At 40.0% G+C, this 17,546-nt stretch overlaps 1 protein-coding gene across 1 annotated transcript; it reads right to left on the bottom strand.

Annotated features, from left to right (window-relative positions):
* Nucleotides 1-1,132: 1,132 nt before the first annotated feature.
* On the bottom strand, nt 1,133-17,222 carry LOC139312836 (vomeronasal type-2 receptor 26-like). Its single transcript, XM_070937971.1, has 7 exons — nt 16,881-17,222; nt 16,076-16,384; nt 12,645-12,706; nt 7,415-7,706; nt 3,896-3,973; nt 3,260-3,389; nt 1,133-2,037 (listed from the first exon to the last, which is right to left on the bottom strand). The coding sequence occupies exons 1-7, from the start codon at nt 17,220-17,222 to the stop codon at nt 1,133-1,135; spliced, it is 2,118 nt and encodes a 705-aa protein (XP_070794072.1).
* Between the last annotated feature and the right edge of the window lie 324 nt (nt 17,223-17,546).

Genomic DNA, 17,546 nt, shown 5'->3' with positions numbered 1-17,546 from the left:
GTCAGTCATGCCTTGTTCACTTTCAATCTGGACTACTGCAATGTTCTCCCTTTGGAGTTACCCTTGAAGACCCCTTGGAAACTGCAGCTGGTCCAAAATGAAGTGGTGCTCACAAGATTGGACAATTCTACGTTCACCCAGGATAGACTTTTGTTCCATGAGCTGCAGTGGCTCCCACATTCCTCCAAGTCACCATTCAAGGTGCTTGTTGTCACCTTTAATTGACCATATATCACAGGACTGTGTGATTGGCAAATGCCTCATTACTTTAGTTAGGAAGCTGGGATGATGCTCATGCCCTGGATGACCTTATTGGGAACATATATTCATTAAGAACATTTGATTGTGATCCTGGGCATGGGTTGAATTATTCCTGTGTAGAATCTCTTTGTACACAGATCTCACATCATGGTTATCAAGAAAGTAAAAAAAACTGACGTGTCACAAGAAATGATTAACGTACTGCATACAGTAATGATGTTCTTTGCTCATCCATCTAAGGCAGGGCTGTCAAACTCCCGGCCTGCGGGCCAGATGCATCACACATTGGCTCCCCCCATGCTCGGTTTAGCGAAGGGGAAAAAGTCCTGATATGTCAGGTGATACTGAAGTGACAACATGAGTTTGACATCCCTGATCTAAGGGAAATTCTGCCTGACATTGATGAGGAAGTACAGCAGACCTGGATGCGAACAGGATTTAAACTTTATCACTTCAAAAAGAATTGAATGGTGTAGGGAATTCTATAAAGCCTCAAATATCTAAAGAAAAAACCATGTTTACGTAGCAGCACTAATATTGAACCCATCCATTTAAAATACTAACTTTAAAGATGAACTAAATTAAAAGGAATAAAATGAGAAATTTTTTTACATAAAAATTAATACATCTTTACAAACAAGACTTCCATCAAATCAGAGCATTGGACATAACCGAGGATACTTTGAAAACATGATATACAAAGACTGGAGGATAGTTCCTGATCATAGCTAAATTGTAACCAGTTGCAGCACTTGAAAAGAATTACTTTAATAGACAAGTTTCTACTTCTTGTCAACATTTTTTTTTAAATAAAATCACATTCTAAACATGTCACAAAGACAAATATAAATGAGGCCAATCCTTGCATTAGCTAGAAATTCTTGTTCCTTACTATATTTTCTCTACAATTCAGATCCGGCCTCAGTAGAATAATGTAGCATTTGGGGAAAAAAATACAGGCCAAGAGAGCAGCTCCAGAGGCCAAAATGGAGAAGATCTCCACGGCCACCATGGACTTCCCTTTGGTGCTCAGATAGGTAGGGAGGAAGGAGATCCAAACGCTGCAAAAGACCAGCATGCTAAAAGTAATGAACTTGGCTTCGTTAAAACTATCAGGCAATTTCCTAGCTAGAAATGCCACTGTGAAACTCACAAGGGCCAAAAGTCCTAGGTAAGAGAGAATGCCGTAAAACATTAGAGCTGAGCCTTGTTTACATTCCAAGACAGTCTCTCCAAACAAGGAGTGGAAGTCCAAGTTGGGGAACGGAGGGGAGGTTCCCAGCCAGGAAGCACAAAGAAGGACTTGGACCAGAGGGCAGGATAAAACAATGGAGTTGGTCAGTGGTTTTCCTAAGAGTTTCCTTGTCCTGTTCCCTGGCTTGGTGGCCATGAAGGCCAAAACCACCATGACAGTCTTTGCCAAAACAGTGGAAACTGCAAGAGAAAAGAGAATGGCAAAAGCAGATTGTTGGAAGAGACAGGTGAGCTTCTGTGGTTCACCAATGAAGAGGAAGGAGCAGAGGAAGCAGAGCAGGAGGGAGACCAGGAGGATGTAGGTGAGATCTCGGTTGTTGGCCTTGACAATTGGTGTGTCATGATGTTTATAAAATATAAGCAGGACTGCAAATGTAATCACTGAGAGGAAAAGAGCAAGGAAAACTAAGATGTATCCCAGGGTGTCCTGATAGGAAAGGAAGTGGATCTTCTTGGCAATGCATTGGTCCTTGTCCTTGTTGGGATATTGGTCTTCTGGGCAGGGTTCACATTGAGCTGCATCTGAAATCAACAGTCTATTTAAGAATTTCAGGGGCATCTACCATTATCCCTTCTGCAGAGAAGATATGAGTGTTGCCTTTCTGCTATTGTCCTACGCACAAAGGGAGTGAAACCGGCCACTTTGCAATTTTTGGGGAATCAAAAACAGCAAATTGTCTTTTATTTATGATGATCCTGGGGATAGATTATCCAGAGACAAGGATTTGTTCAGTTCCAGCTATCCATTCACTGTGCACTTCCACGAGTAATGTGGCTTTCAGTTTGAGATTGCTGCCTGTTTTTTCCCCTACTTTATAATGGAACACACAGAAAATTGACAGATCCAGAAATGCTGCTGTTTTGTTTGTTTGTACATTATCCCTGCCTTAATCTCTCTGCTTTGTGCTTCAAATGTGTTCATTCAGACTTATTTGATTGCTCCTATTCTATTAAAGAGACATAAATAGATGGATCTCCTCTTTCTCTGGCAGGTCTATTTCCTCAGAGGTTGATAGAGCTGCCGAAAGAATCACACTCTAAATGATATAAATTAATGCTTAACCACATACACCACTTCTTCAAGACAGGATTGGAAGTTGGTTTTACATGTTGGATATTAGAGTAGGAGTAGAATTGCATATTGGGGATTCATAAATTGTGCCCTAAATCTATTCTGCAAGTAATTGCTGAGGATTAGGAAATGTCCTCTGAGGTAGGGCAATTTACTGTAAGGTTCTGCTGAAAAGTAGGAGTGCATATCAATAACAACACAAATGACAACAATAACAAAAAAATTGATTTAATGTCTTCTTTGATCCTGGAAGATTTACATTTGATGTCTGCTCTATATCAAGATTGAACTGCTTTTGAAACATTTGAGTCTTATCACTATTCGATTTGCCAAAGAATTGGGAGAGAAGGGTGAGAAAAAGTGCAGATGCTCCAGAGACAGACAGTGAGAGCCAAGAACCTACCAAGGCCACTGCTGAAGGTGTCCAACAAAGAAGTGAACTGTTCTCAAAAGAAAAGGACGATTCATAATTGGACAATGTGAACAACCAGGGGTGGGGAGAAGGAGAAGCTATTGTTTAACCATGTAGGCCTTGCGTGGGAAAAACCAGAGCTGGTTTTGATTCTTTAGTACCGAAATGGTGTATCCAATAATGTTTTGCTTTGGGAATTACAAAGTTCCTGAGAGTGCCTCCTTTTGTTGGGTTCGCTAGTTGGTCCGCTGACACTCTACCTGTCTGATTAGAAATGGTCCCTTCTGGACAAGGGTCACATTGGTAGCAACAAACTGGTTTGCCCTCTGGAACACTTCTCCTCTCTCCTGCATGGCACCTCTTCATGCCACACCTGGCAAACGGCACCTTCTAAAAGAGAAAAGAGAAATGCTTGAGATGGCCTAAGCAATGAACTTGCTGAATTCAGTCTTTTCCCGTTCCTATTTCCCTTCCTTATTCCTACTTCTATGTTCAGATTCTCTTCTAAAAAAATACTTTGCCACTCTCAATCAGAAATCAAGAACAGTCCTGACACATTTATGAATGTGGAAGATTGGAACTGGGATCTCAATCTTCAGAGGAAGGCTTGTGACTGAACTAAAGCATTTCTAAAAGAAAGAACCAGAAATTGAGCATCAATGTTCTATGGAAATCACTGTTGCTTGCTGTAATTGTATTCTGCATTTTAAGCAGATGATGTTCCCAAGCCTAACCCTTTCTGGAATGATATAAATCAGACCTCAAAGCAGATTTTTCACCAAATGACTGCCATAATTTCTAACTCAACTGAATATTTTTCAAATTAGAAAGATGTTCTGCATCTCAAGAAAAGAATGAATCTTTCTATGAATTTACAACATTTCCTTGCAGCTCACCTTTGTGCCCCAGACGATTCCATCAGGTTTAATCGTGAAATCTTGTGCTGGGGGAGCCTCAGGATTTACTTGCCCAACCTTCTTGGGGAGAAAAGATTGATTGGGGAGGAAAACCCAGTTAAGAAGATCATAACGAGCAGATCCCAGTCCATCTTCTGAGAAGAAGACTTCCTCTCCAGCACTGTTGTTGAACTGCACATTCCTCAAATAGGGAAGAATCTGAAAGAAAGGAGACCTTCATAAATCGGAGTATTTGGGCTAGAGCTACAAATGAGACATTGTGGCTTCTATCATCACATAATGGACATCGTGAGAAGATGAATTTATATTTGAGAAGCTACTTTCATCTCTTGGTAGCGATCTGAGGAATCAGATGTATTTAACTCTAAAACTAAAAATTATCACTGGGCATGATTTTCAACTCCAATTTGATCAAAACAGAATTTTAGTTCCACAATTTAAATATAATTTTAGGCTTTTTCTCTTGTGAGACTTGGCTACATGCACTTTCCAATAGTTCCTTTGTCCCAAGTTCTTGTTATCTGATAAATGAATGTTTGAAATGAATAAATTATTTCTATCAGAACCATGGAAAATTCTGCTGATTTTCTCGATCATTGATAAAGGCAGCAGAAAGCAGGAACCAGGTTTGATCAACTGGACCATGTGGAAGGAAGCATCTGACCTGGTTGGTCATGTCACCTGGTTGGTCATGTCACTATTCAGAGAGGTCCAACATTTCAGGCTTTGATGCAGAAAATTCTGGTGAATTTCAGACCAGGAACCCATTAGGACCACTTTGAATCTTCCTCTGTGCTGTGGTTGTCATAGAAACAGAATCACAGTATTGGAAGGGACATTGGAGGTCTTCTAGTCCAACCCCCTGCTCAAGCAACAGACCCTCTACAGTTTTAGACAAGTGGCCATCCTGTCTCTTTTTCAATGACTCCAGAAATGGGGCTCCCACGACTTCTAAAGATAAACTGTTCCTTAAGAAATTTCTCCTTAGTTCTAGTTTGCTTCTCTCCTTGGTTAGTTTCCATCCTTTCTTAATCAGAAGCTGTTTTCACACAACAAGCTGAGTAGCATAATAAATGGTAAACTAAAAAAAATGGCAGGGTCTCAGATGAATTGGTATGGGAGGATGCAGACATTTAATCAGTAACTGAAGAAATTCATATGGGGAGCTTCCAATTAAAGCATCTGTGGACTGAGTCAAAAGCCACAGAAATTACCTGCCATGATTGGACATCTGAGATCCTCTTTCCAAGCCTCATCATGGTCGGTTGAACTCTGGATCCATCCATTGCATGTAAAGCGTGTGCCAGAGCATAAACGGCATTGTAGATATTGTAACTTTCTCCTGTCATTCTTTTTTCAATAGTGTAATTGGGCACATTCTCCAGATTCTCCTTTCCTGTGCATTGTTTTTCTCCCTTTGGAGGGATCTCTCCTGATTTATGGAACTTACAGCCAAAGACAAATTCCCACCATGGAGGGAGAAAGACATCTCCTTGGGGGTTCAAGGGGTCTAAAGACAGGAGGAAGTTGGTGAATTCAGAGACATCCCTGGAGTGGTCCCTAAAATGCAAGACTCCATGAAAAAACTTTATATATTGCAATGTGTGTTCAGCTTCTTTCATGCCAAGTTTCCAATGTGAAGTGAAGATATAAACTTTCCGAAATGATACTATTCCGAGTTTTTTAAAAAGAATTTCTGTTCCTATTACAGTGAGAATAACAACTGAGTCTGCAAACAGAATAAACACTCCTGTATTAGACAAGGTGCGGAAATTGAGAATAAATGTCTTCTGAGCAATTTTAATATTATCTAATTCCAGCATTAGAGTGAAGGCCAGGCAGATCTCCTTCTCCTGGAGCATTGGTGTCAGAGTTGAGATGATATGTTCTCCCCTGTCATCTTCAGGGGCCAGAAGACCAACCCAGTTCCACTGGAAATGCAGGAGCAGCTGGACTAAACCCACATACTGAGGAGATTCCCTGGGATTAATCCGGAAGAAGGAAGGATAAACTCTTCTCTCTCCCTGAGAAAACTCAAAGCCAACACCGAGCTGGAGAAAAAGAGATTCTTTTTTCAAAGACAAAGTAAAAGTTTTGGGTTTTTTTTTCATGTTTTATTTATTTTATTTATATAACAGATAAAAATTCAATTTTCATCAAACAGTGTGTAGTCTGGGTACAATTGTTTCTTAAACAGTCATAATCCAAATGTTTACAATAGTATTCTATTGCTCGGTATGCAAATTGCAAGGGGTCTAACAGTGGATCCGTGATGGTTTTCAAGTGGGACAGCACTAGCCTTTCAAAGGTTTCCATGACTACAGATGTTAGAGCAACTGGTCTGTAGTCGTTCAGTTCCTTGATGGAGGGCTTCTTTGGCACTGGGATGATAGTAGAGTGTTTGAAGCAAGAAGGAACATAGCACATCTCTAGTGATTTATTGAATAAACGGGTGAAGATGGGGGCCAATTGGTCAGCACAGACTTTTAAGCAAGAAGGAGTTATCTTGTCTGGGCCTGGAACTTTTCCTGGCTCTTGTCTGTGAAATAGGTCTTGCACTTCCTTTTCTGTGATCACTAGGGGTTGTGAACCCAATGGGATGGGGTCAGTTGTAGGAGGCTTGGCTGTTGTTGGTGTGTCTGAAATGGGAATTGTGGAGATAGGCGACTGTAGTTTCCTTTCAAACCTGCAGTAAAACACATTCAGGTCATCTGCCAGTTGCTGATTTCCTTCAGCCTGGGAAGGAGGTTTGCAATATTTTTAAGAGTTTTCCACATGTTTCCTTGTTCATTTGTTGAGAACTGATTCCTTAGCTTTCCAGAGTAGCTTCTTTTTGCTGCTCTGATATCCCTTGTTAATACATTTCTGGCCTGATTGTACAGCATTTTATCACCTTTTCTGTAGGCTTCCTCTTTGGAACGACGTAGTTGCTTAAGTTTAGCTGTGAACCAAGGTTTGTTGTTACTGTATATTCGCAAGTTCTTGGTGGGTACACACAGGTCTTCACAGAAGCTGACATATGACATTACAGTCTCTGTGAGTTCATCTAAGTCTGCAGAGATACTTTCAATTCTTTGTTAAAACCATACATTTTAAAATCTTTCTCGTAACAAGATTGTATCTGCATATGTGGCCACCATGCAATATGCATCCCTTGACTACAAAGAGATTCTTTTTCAAAGACAAAGTAAAAGTTTTATGTTGTCTTTAGTAGTTACCATTGTGTGGCTGATGGCCCTCAGATTGACTCAGTTTGACTGGCAAACTTCACCTTCTTCCCTTCTTAGGCATTTTTATTGGTTGTGGTACGTCACAAGACAAGAGAAGAAACCAACAACCTGATACAGAGAATAAATGGCACTAAAATGATGCCTACCCTTTAATAAAGAGTAATCTAAGGGCGACAAGCTCATTATATGCTCCCACCACACAAAAAAACTACTTTTAGTTTCATCTTGTATGTTTTGATCTCTGTCTATTCCAATGGAGCTCTCTTACTTGTGGGATGTTAAAGATGCTGAAGATGGAGGCCATCAGTCTTGAGGACTTGGCACTGAGACCACCAATGATGGACAGCAGAGAGTCCTGCAGGTGACATTTGTACCCTGGAACCACTTGGCCTCGTGAGGAGAGCATGGACAGGCTGTTTAAGGAAATAAATATCTCCCTCTGGAAATGGCGGCAGATGTGGAATCCAAGGGTGATGTTGGGAAGCAGAATAAAATCCTTATTGACCTCGGAGACAGCAAACATCAATGCAAGGAACTGCTGATAGTTACTGGTGGTGAATCTGTAATGAGAAAAACATTGGAGAACATTACAGGAAAGCTTGTGCATGGCTGTAGAATTTGCTTCACTGTTTGGGGGGAACTTTGAGGGCAGAAACTCCAAATTTCATTGGGTTGGGGTTTTTCCCCCAAAGGATTTCCCTTGGCTAAACTTTGATGTCTTTGTGAGAAAGGAGAGAAACCTTTTCATAGATATCATGGACTGTTTTATACTCTCTATCATCCCTGCCATATTCACTTTGCTGCAGAGGCTGAAATCCTTTTCATCTGATCCCCTTTCACCATAATTATTTAAGGACTCTCTTGGAGCAGCTTCTTCAGGTGTGGTAAAGATTGCTGAGCACAGGACTACAGTGGGGGTCGCCTCATAGATGTACTGAAGGCCATTATTCATCAGCAATGATGATTCCAACACTGAGAGGGATTTTTGTAATTCCTGAACAGTTTAAGCGTGTTGAGCTTTTATTTGAATTTTCTGCCAGAAGTTACAGTTCAGATTAATATAATTTGACTTCTTCACTAGGCCAGCACAGCTTCCCTCTTCATTTTTTGCTGTTTATCATCTTCCTGATGAAGAGATTGAGAATTCCAGCCTATTTGAAGAGCTTCCTAATTTATCAAGAAAGGCACAAAATATGCACTACACCAGGACAGTTCAAAACACTAGAAGTATTTTTTGAAAAAAGTCCCTGAATGTAAAGCAAAGAAACAATTTATCTCCATGTTTCCCCTTCAGCTGAAACTTACCCAATTATTAAAACAAGCTTCACTGTATTAAAGTCTATGACAGGAGACTCGTTAATGATTCCCAAGGGCAAATTCCCACCAATAATGAGATCACCAGGCCTGTAGTAGCTTCCATCTAATATGATATAATCCCTTAACACACACGTGGTTTGCCTCTTTGCTGTAGTTGGAGCCAGTGGCCAGAAGAGCATCAGCATCAGAAGTAGCATAACTCCTGCCCAGTCTTTCTTCACACACGTATGGTTTGCAGCCTTTTCAGAGAAGTTGGAGATAGAAGCAGGAAGGGCATCAGCAGTAGCATGACTCCTGCCCCACTTTCTTGTCTTCTTCCCTCCTAGAACAGAAAAGAAACTTTGTGCAGAAACTGATATGAAGGTTGCTCCTGAAATCTCACTGGAACATTAGTACAGCAGACACCACCTGTGGCACCTGGATGGCACCAGGATAAATTTATAGCAACAATGCTTCATCTTACCTGTGTTTGGGCCATGAGCATAGAGGAAACAAAGGCATTCAAGTCTCCTGAAACCCAGGAATTAGCTCTTTGCAAGGCAGCCTAAGGTGACATCTTCTGCCTTCATCTGAAGAACTCAGAGATATTTTTTTAAAGCAGGGTTTATTTTGTAAGATTTTGTATAGAGAAATCCATAGGGGACACGCTATGAATTACTGTACTTCTGATAATTGCAAGGAAAAGCAATTCTTTTACCCATGTAGCAATAGCTTCTCATTCACCAGAATGGAAAAACATGTTTACATGTCTTGTAATGCACAGAGTAGATGGAGTCATGCTGAAGTTATGAATCTGACCTCCATGAAACTGACCCCCTGGAAAGAAGATGGAGTTTGGCCTGGACCATAGTTGGTCAGCTAGTGTGAGAGTCACGGGGTTTGGTGGCATACAACTATCAGTTGTCCCCTTGTAACTGTGAGCAGTCATGCCAATGCTTGGATGGAATAACCATTTTTTTTAATAACCACATGGCAGTGGATGAAATTAGAAACTGGGATAACCAAGGATGGGTATATAGTGTTAGGTGAGTCTCTCCTTCACCTGAAGGTGGTTCCATTCAGTGTTGGTTGCAGGAGTGAGACTGAGCCAAATCCATTGACTTTCAGGATCCATCTGGAAAGCCTTTTCAGTTTGAGGTCAGGTATCATTTGTATGCTGATAATATTCAGTTGTACAACCACCGATTGACCAAGCGGTGCTATGAAGGTTTTGCCCTCGTGCATGAAGGTTGGATGGGAAGGGAGAGTCTCAGTTTGAATCCTAGCAAAAACAGGCAGCTGTGCATGATTGGTGGAATTTTTCATCTTTGGTTCATCATGACATTGAACTGTAATGCTTAGGACTCTTCTTCACTCTGGGATCTTCCTGAACTAATAGTTTCTCTTCAAGGAGCAGAATGGTACCTATCTCAAGAAAGAAGTGTGCCTGCTTGGAGAATAAGTCAATCATAGTGCAGATCATGGCTACATTTTGGAGGGAGTTCCTGCAGTCGATTGGGTCATCCCAAGGCCTTAGCTTGGTCTTTCATCTGAGCACCAATGGGAGGGTAGAGAGACTGAACGCCATGGTAGAACAATACCTGAGGTGTTACGTGAGCTACCAGCTGTCCAATTTTGCAGACCTCTTGCCATTCGTTGAGGTCGGGTACAATAATGCTGTTCACAGTAGCACGGAACAAACCCCTTTCAAGGTAGTAAGTGGTATAGGCTTCATCCCAATGCCAGAATACCCAAGAGATCCCCTTTCTTCAATCAGCCTGACGGATTGGCTGTCAAGGTTCCTACCAATGCCCAATAAGAGCAGGAGCCTCAAGCAAAGTTTCAAGGAAAATCCAGTTGTTTATTAGGTGCATCATGTCAGCACGGACCAAGTGAAGCCAATTTCACTCAATTTATGTCTTGCCTCTGACCCTGTTTCCCCCTCCCCCCAAGGTGTGTCATCAGTCACAGTCCCCAACGAATCAATTTTGCAGGTCATAGAAGTCACTCCCTCTGGTCATTACTGGTTTCTATGGTGATGGCCTTGACTTTGGCCAGCTAGGTCTTTGTAAATGTTCTGTCAGGTGCAAAACATTTGGATCAGACATGAACTTCCAACTAGACTGATTAATTTCTCATCATACAAGCAGTAACTTTCTCAATTAATGTTTAGCACTAAGGGTTAACGGAGTTCATGAGGGATTGGACTTAGTTTATTTGTGGCTACGTAGAGACTTTAGGCTGATTCCTCTTTTAACTCCATGCCCAGGTTCTGCCACTCCTCCAATAGGTTAAGTTTGTTAAATAGAACGAATTGAGCAGTGGAGAGTCAACTTGCATGACAGCAACAGAGGCGATGGAGGCAAGAGGGGTGGAAGAGTGGAGGCAGAAAGTCAGGAGTTCTTGGGAACAAAGCTACAGTTGAGAGATACCCAGCATGAATTCATCCTTGAAAGATGAGTGTGTTTACCCACCTATGAAGGATTACTTGGTTTGGCTAATACTCAAGAAACAATTCCTGGGTCCTACCATACTGGACAATTATAGTGGAACTTTGATAAATCCTGATTTCTGTGAAAATCCAGGCCTTTAATGGGATGGAAATGGCATGGGTTGCACTTTTAGATGAACTTTGGAAGGAGCAGGATGAGGCCAGTGCATCCATTCTGGCTCAATATGACCTCTTGGTGGTCTATAATGTCATCAACCATCAAACACAGCTGCATGGCATAATCACAGAAGTGCTCACTATTTTCTAAGTGACCATAATTAAATGGGATCAGTGGTGGCTGCTTTGAAAATCATGTCAGAAGTGTTTGCCAAGTGAAACTGTTGCAAGAATTATGACTTCAGTTTTTGTGTGCTTTACAAACATTCAAATGCTGTCAATGTGAAAAGTTGCAAAGTTACTTTTTCATCATCATTGCTCAAGAAGAACCAATTGTAATGTTTTTGTGACTATTACAGCTGATTAATCCTTCAGGCCCCCTCCATCCAAAAACCACTGTGGAATGAAATGCAGGACAGAAAACCAATAATCAAATCTCATTGGAAAACAAACCACTGCCACAATCTAAACCTGAGCTGTGAACATTCTCTACTGTTTCATGCTGGAATGTTCTTGCATTAGGGCTACCCTTGAAGACCCCTTGAAAACTGCAGCTGGTCCAAAATGAAGCCCACAATATTGGACCCTTCTAGATTCACCCATGTTGCCATAATTCGAGGATCTGACTCAATAACAGACATAGACTTCTTTATGATTCAAACAAGGAACAGTTTATTTACAGATATCATTCTTCATTCACAGGATGATTTCAAGAAGAAGTAAGGAGAAGCAGTGTGCTTTGCCTTTTATACTAGGAAGGCGGATCTAAAGGTAGGGACTGGCTTATGAATGATACATTTGGGAGGATAGAATGAGTTAACCCTTGTTGTCTCATAATACCTTTTTCATCTAACATGAGTGAGGCATTTATACATGACAAATCCCCCTCTAAATGCCGAGCTGGTACACAACAATAATGACATTCAAAAATAGAACAAGATTGAACACACAACTTCGACATTAAATAATTATGTTGTTTAGTTTGTAAAGGTTTGGTTAATATATCAGCTATTTGATCCTTGGTGTCACAGTGTATAGTTTTAATGAAACCATCTTTTGATAGCTGTCTTACATGTTTGTATTTTATATCTATATGCCTAGATCGTTGTCCAATAGCGTCTGCCCTTGATATTTCGATTGCAGCCTTATTATCTTCATATATGATAATAGGTTGTGATGGATTTTTCAGATGTTTGTTAATAAATCATTGAACCAAACGAGATTATTAGCAGCTTTGGATAGACAAATGTATTCAGCTTCTGTAGTTGAAGCCGCTACTAAATTCTGCTTTCCCGTGTACCAGTGGACTGGACAGTTGTTGAGAAAGAATACGTAACCAGATGTACTCTTCCTACTTTTAGTGTCACCTGCCCAGTCAGCATCAGCGTAACAAGTAAGAATAGGTCCCTCAATATCATCTGGTTCTAATAATAAACAAAAATCTAAACTATATTTCAAATATCTTAATACTCTTTTTACCGCTTCCCAATGATATACCAGGGGTTTGCTTACATACCTAGATAATAAGTTAAGTGGTAAAGCGATGTCAGGCCTAGTCCAATTCGCGATGTACAAAAGGGAACCAATAACTGACCTGTAAAGCGTATTGTCATTAAATTCTGGAGATGAGTCGTTCATATTTTTTAGAAAATCAGTCTGCATGGGGGTATCACAAGGTTTAGCATCAATCATGTTACATTTGTTTAAGAGTTCAATTATTTTCTCCTTTTGTGACAAACTGAAACCTTTATCAGTTTTATTAATGTGCACTCCAAGATATTTATTTATCTTTCCCAGTGATTTTAATGAAAAATGTTCCCCTAACTTAGTGACAAAAATATCTCTCTTATTTTTATGTTTACCAATATATAGAATATCATCCACATATATTAACACAAATTCCGGTGATTCATCTTCTTTTCTGATGAAGAAACAATTATCTGCTGCTGTGGCATTAAATCTCATGGTTTTGAGTACATTAACCAGACATTCGTACCAAAGTTTTCCGGATTGTTTTATTCCATATAGACTTTTGTTAAGTAACCATGTGTCATTTCTGTTTGTGTTTTTACTGTGTGGGGCCCTTACATAAATCTCTTTATCAAGTTTGGCGTGTAGATATGCTGTCTGTATGTCATACTGAAAAACAGAGAGCTGTCTTGACGCTCTCTGTCCTCACTGTAGGGGAGTATGTGTCGGTATAGTCTTCAGGGTATCTTTGGGCGAATCCCTGAGCTACTAATAGTGCTTTGTATAGTGTATTGCCTTCTTCTAAAGTTTTAATTTTGAAGATCCATCGGGTGCCTATGATTGTTTTATCCTTTGGTACTGGGGCTGGGGTGAATACGTTTAACTCTCTTAAACTATCCATTTCTTTAGACATGGCTGATTCCCATTTGGTTCTCTCTTCTAGTGGGAGTTTTAATACACATAATACACAAACACATATGTGTTTGGTGTGACTAGTTCATTGTGTATGTGCATTACATAATCTTCGAATCGTTTGGGCACTTGATTTCTGTTGCATCTAATTGGTTTTTCTGATGTGTTATTACTATCGTGTAGGTATTTTGCTTCTTTTTGTGTAAGAGAATCTACTTTAATTTTGGGGCGATTTCCCATCCATATCTTGGTGATGTCTTCCTGTGATCTGTACGTTTGTTTCTCCTTCTCTGTTCTATTTTGATGATTAGAGCTGGGTCCTGATATTGGATGTATTTCATTGGGATGTATTTTGGACCAGTTTGTTTGTTCGTGAAACACGGCGGTCCTAGATACTATAAATTTGTTGTTATTGTCAATAAACCTATATCCTTTTGTACCTGGCTCATAGCCCATGAATCTAAGCCTTCTGGACACCTTATCTCCTTTACGTCGTAATTGTTTAGGTATATGCACATCTGCAGTAACTCCAAACACATGCAGATGTGCTATCTGAGGTTTTTTATTATACATCAACTCATATGGTGTTTTGTTTATGACACTGGACCAAAGTCGGTTGAGTGTATAGTTGGAATATACCAGGGCCTCTGACCAGAAATGTTTGCCTAATTCTGCATCCTCTAATGTACATCTAATCATATTTTGGAGTGTGGAATTTCGTCGTTCTATGACGCCATTTTGGAAGGCCGAAAAGGGGCTAGAGCTAAAATGTAACATTCCCTTTGATTTAAGCCATTGAGACAATTCTTTTGACATGAACTCAGACCCTCTATCTGTCATAATTTGTTTGATTTGTATATGATGCTGTGTTTCTACCCGTTTATGAAATTCTTTAAATTTTTGGAAGGCTTCATTTTTATGCCTTAATGTGTAGACAAAACCGTAGCGACTGAAGTCGTCTACAATAGTGAGGAAAAATCGTTTTTTGTATGTGATTGATGGTGTTAATGGACCTACTAGGTCCATGTGTACTAAATTGAAAATGTGGTTAGTTGATCGTATTGCTTTCCTGGGTCTGGGTTTGGTCTTTAGTTTTGAACATTTACATACTGAACATTCCAAGTAATTTTTACAGTCTTTTATTTTGACGCCTTCAGCATGGTTACTCATTTTTTGTATTACAAGAAAACTAGCATGTCCTAATTTTCTATGGAGTATGTGCACGCATTCACCATGTATTGACTTTCCTATTATGGGTTTCCTGTTTGTGTGTGTATTGTTGTCTAACATAACTTCATCATCATGTTCTGTTTCACTTTCGTCATTGTCATTATCTCTACCCTCTTCTACTTCTGTGTCAGTGTTTGATTCTACATTTGTGTTTATGTTGTGCAACCATTTTTCTTCTATGCTCAAGTATGGTAGATCTCCTTTGATAGTTACATTACCTATGTTTCTCTTGTTTTTCTCTAATGTGACCTTTCCTTCTGAGAATATTATATCTATGTTTGATTCTCTGCTTAATTTGATTGCATTGAGAATATTATGGGGTATTTTTGGTACCAGTAGTACCCCCTCTATTTTTCCTAATCCTGGTAGTTCTACATTTCCCTTTCCTATAACTTGAACTTCGTCTTGATTAGCTACTTTAATTAAGAATTTTTCTTCATTAAAAGATGATAATATTTTTCTATCGTGAGTTGTATGATTTGTTGCTCCAGAGTCAATGAGCCATGCACTATCTTTTATGTTCTGAATTTTGGGTTTTGTATGTTTTCCTATTCCATATAACGATCCAGATCTTGTGTCCCTTGAGTTATCTCTGATCCCTCTTGATTCTCTAGGGTTTGGGGAGTCCCTATGTCTGTACCTGTCAGTTGATGATTGTCTATCATAATGTCTACTTCTGGTATCTTGTCTGTGTCTTTCTCTAGGGGGCTTGGGGCAGTCCCTCCTATAATGTTCTTTGGATCCACAGTTATAACACTCTATCGTATCTTGGTGTCTATCTTGGAATACTACCCTTTTGGTGGGCCTGTGTTCTCTGTGTGCATTGTAACGATTTTTTCTTAAATTATCCTCAGCAATTAGCCTGTTTGATAAACTTTCAATAGATAGATAGCCTAAATTAAGTGTATCTAGGTGTGATATGAAGTTGTCCCATGATGAGTCTAATGAATTAATAATAACACTTTTCATTGTCTGGTCAGATATAATCTCTCCCCTTAAGTGTAACTCTGCTCTGGTGGCATTTAATGATAATAGATGTTCACTTATACTGATTCCCGGTTTAATCCTAGCTGAGAAGAAGTTTTTAGACATTCTGGTTGTGGTTGCTATACTTTCACTATGAAACAGTTTAAACATACTTTGAATTATTTCAGAAACAGTTAAATTATGCTTGATACTGTGATAAATGGCAGGTGAAATACTGGAGATTAGTAAATAGAATGCTCTGTGATGTAGACAGTCCAATTTTAGTGCCCATGGTTTCTTAGGAGGGTTAGTAATAAAAAACAGTAAATTTTCTTTTAGAAAAACAACCTGAAGCTGCTGACTCCACTCCAATAAATTAACACCGTCCATTCTCAATTTGGGAAAATCATTAGGTAGATTTCCAATGTTATTAGCTATATTACTTACAGCTGGTGGCTGTCCGTGGTGCTGGATATGCTGGTAATTGCAGAAAGGTGTAGGGATATTCTCAACCAGTCTGAACGGTTCCTTCTGTGCTTTATTGTCTCTATGTTCGTCTAGATGTATTTGTGCATGCGCAAAGCTCATTTCGTTTCTGAAGCTGTTGGGGAAGGGTCTTGCTGCTGCAGCTCCCTCGTAGTGGTCCTCCTCTGAAGAGTCGCTTTCTGGTTCGGGTTTGGGTGTCCAGTGATGAAGTGAAGCCTGTTCTTCTTTCTCGATGTCACCATGGCGGAGGTCCTCAGTTCCCGGATACGTCTGCGGTGTGGGTGAGTATTTGCAGGATCCTCTGGGCTCTCGCATTCGTGGTCTTGTCGGTCGGATCGGAGTTGATCTTAATCGATGTTGAGATGTCTGCGGGTTTATTTCGGTGCTTTCTTCTTTTGGATGTACGGCTTGTTTTCTCTTTGTCATTTGGCTGGCTCCTTTTTGTGTTTTTAGTGGTTTTCTTGAGATTTTTAGATTTGGGCCGAAAGCTGCAAAAAGCGTTTTCATAGCAGCTTCGATTTGGTGTTCAGTTGGAGTTTCTTCAGTGCTTGAATCGGATTCTTCTGACCAGTAGGATTTGTCTTTTATATTTTTTTGTGGTGGGAGGAATTTTTCGCGCCGGCCATTTTGAATTTCAGTTTCTGATTGGTTGTTGGTCAGTCACTTTGGCGGGCTGGCAGATAAAAGATGGCTGCCATTTGAAATTTTGCGCGGGATCGCTAGCTTCTATCTTGGTTAGATTTTCGTTTAGGGGTAAATCGCTTACCAGTTCGTGGTCTTTTGGTTCTGGTGTGTCGATGTAGTTTTCTCTCGCTGCTCTGCTATCTTTTATGATGTCCTGGAGGTTCGCGAGGAGATTTTTGTCATCGTTTTGATTTCTTAGTAGTTTTATTATTTCTGATCTCAGAGTGTTACTTTCGGGCACGCTTATTTCTTGGTCGCTCAGTTCATCGATTACCTCTTCATCGTCTGTTGTGAAGTTTTCGAGTTCTTCTGTCATTTTTATTGGGACTTCGTTGATCACATCTTGATCTGTTTCCATTTCTTTGATGTGCGCCCTGGTATTGGGTCTTTCTTTCTTGCTTCTGGAGTTTTCTTTCTTTGGCATGTCTGCTTTTTATTGAATCATTAAACCATCTTCTGCTACCATTTTGTTGCCATAATTCGAGGATCTGACTCAATAACAGACATAGACTTCTTTATGATTCAAACAAGGAACAGTTTATTTACAGATATCATTCTTCATTCACAGGATGATTTCAAGAAGAAGTAAGGAGAAGCACTGTGCTTTGCCTTTTATACTAGGAAGGCAGATCTAAAGGTAGGGAGTGGCTTATTAATGATACATTTGGGAGGATAGAATGAGTTAACCCTTGTTGTCTCATAATATCTTTTTCATCTAACATGAGTGAGGCATTTATACATGACAACC

The sequence above is a fragment of the Pituophis catenifer genome, unplaced genomic scaffold (assembly GCF_029215685.1).
Source record: "Pituophis catenifer annectens isolate HBS135680 unplaced genomic scaffold, rPitCat1.0.hap2 SCAF_1, whole genome shotgun sequence".
Classification (NCBI taxonomy): Eukaryota; Metazoa; Chordata; class Lepidosauria; order Squamata; family Colubridae; genus Pituophis; species Pituophis catenifer.
This window is presented reverse-complemented; position numbering and strand designations above follow the sequence as displayed.

Coding starts and splice junctions, on each gene's coding strand:
- LOC139312836 (XM_070937971.1), bottom strand. CDS start 17,222: ATGCCAAAGAAAGAAAACTCCAGAAGCAAGAAAGAAAGACCCAATACC. Junction 16,385..16,880: donor AACCAAAAGACCACGAACTG/GTAAGCGATTTA, acceptor CCCACACCGCAG/ACGTATCCGGGAACTGAGGA. Junction 7,707..12,644: donor AATGACAATACGCTTTACAG/GTCAGTTATTGG, acceptor TTCTCATTACAG/ATTCACCACCAGTAACTATC.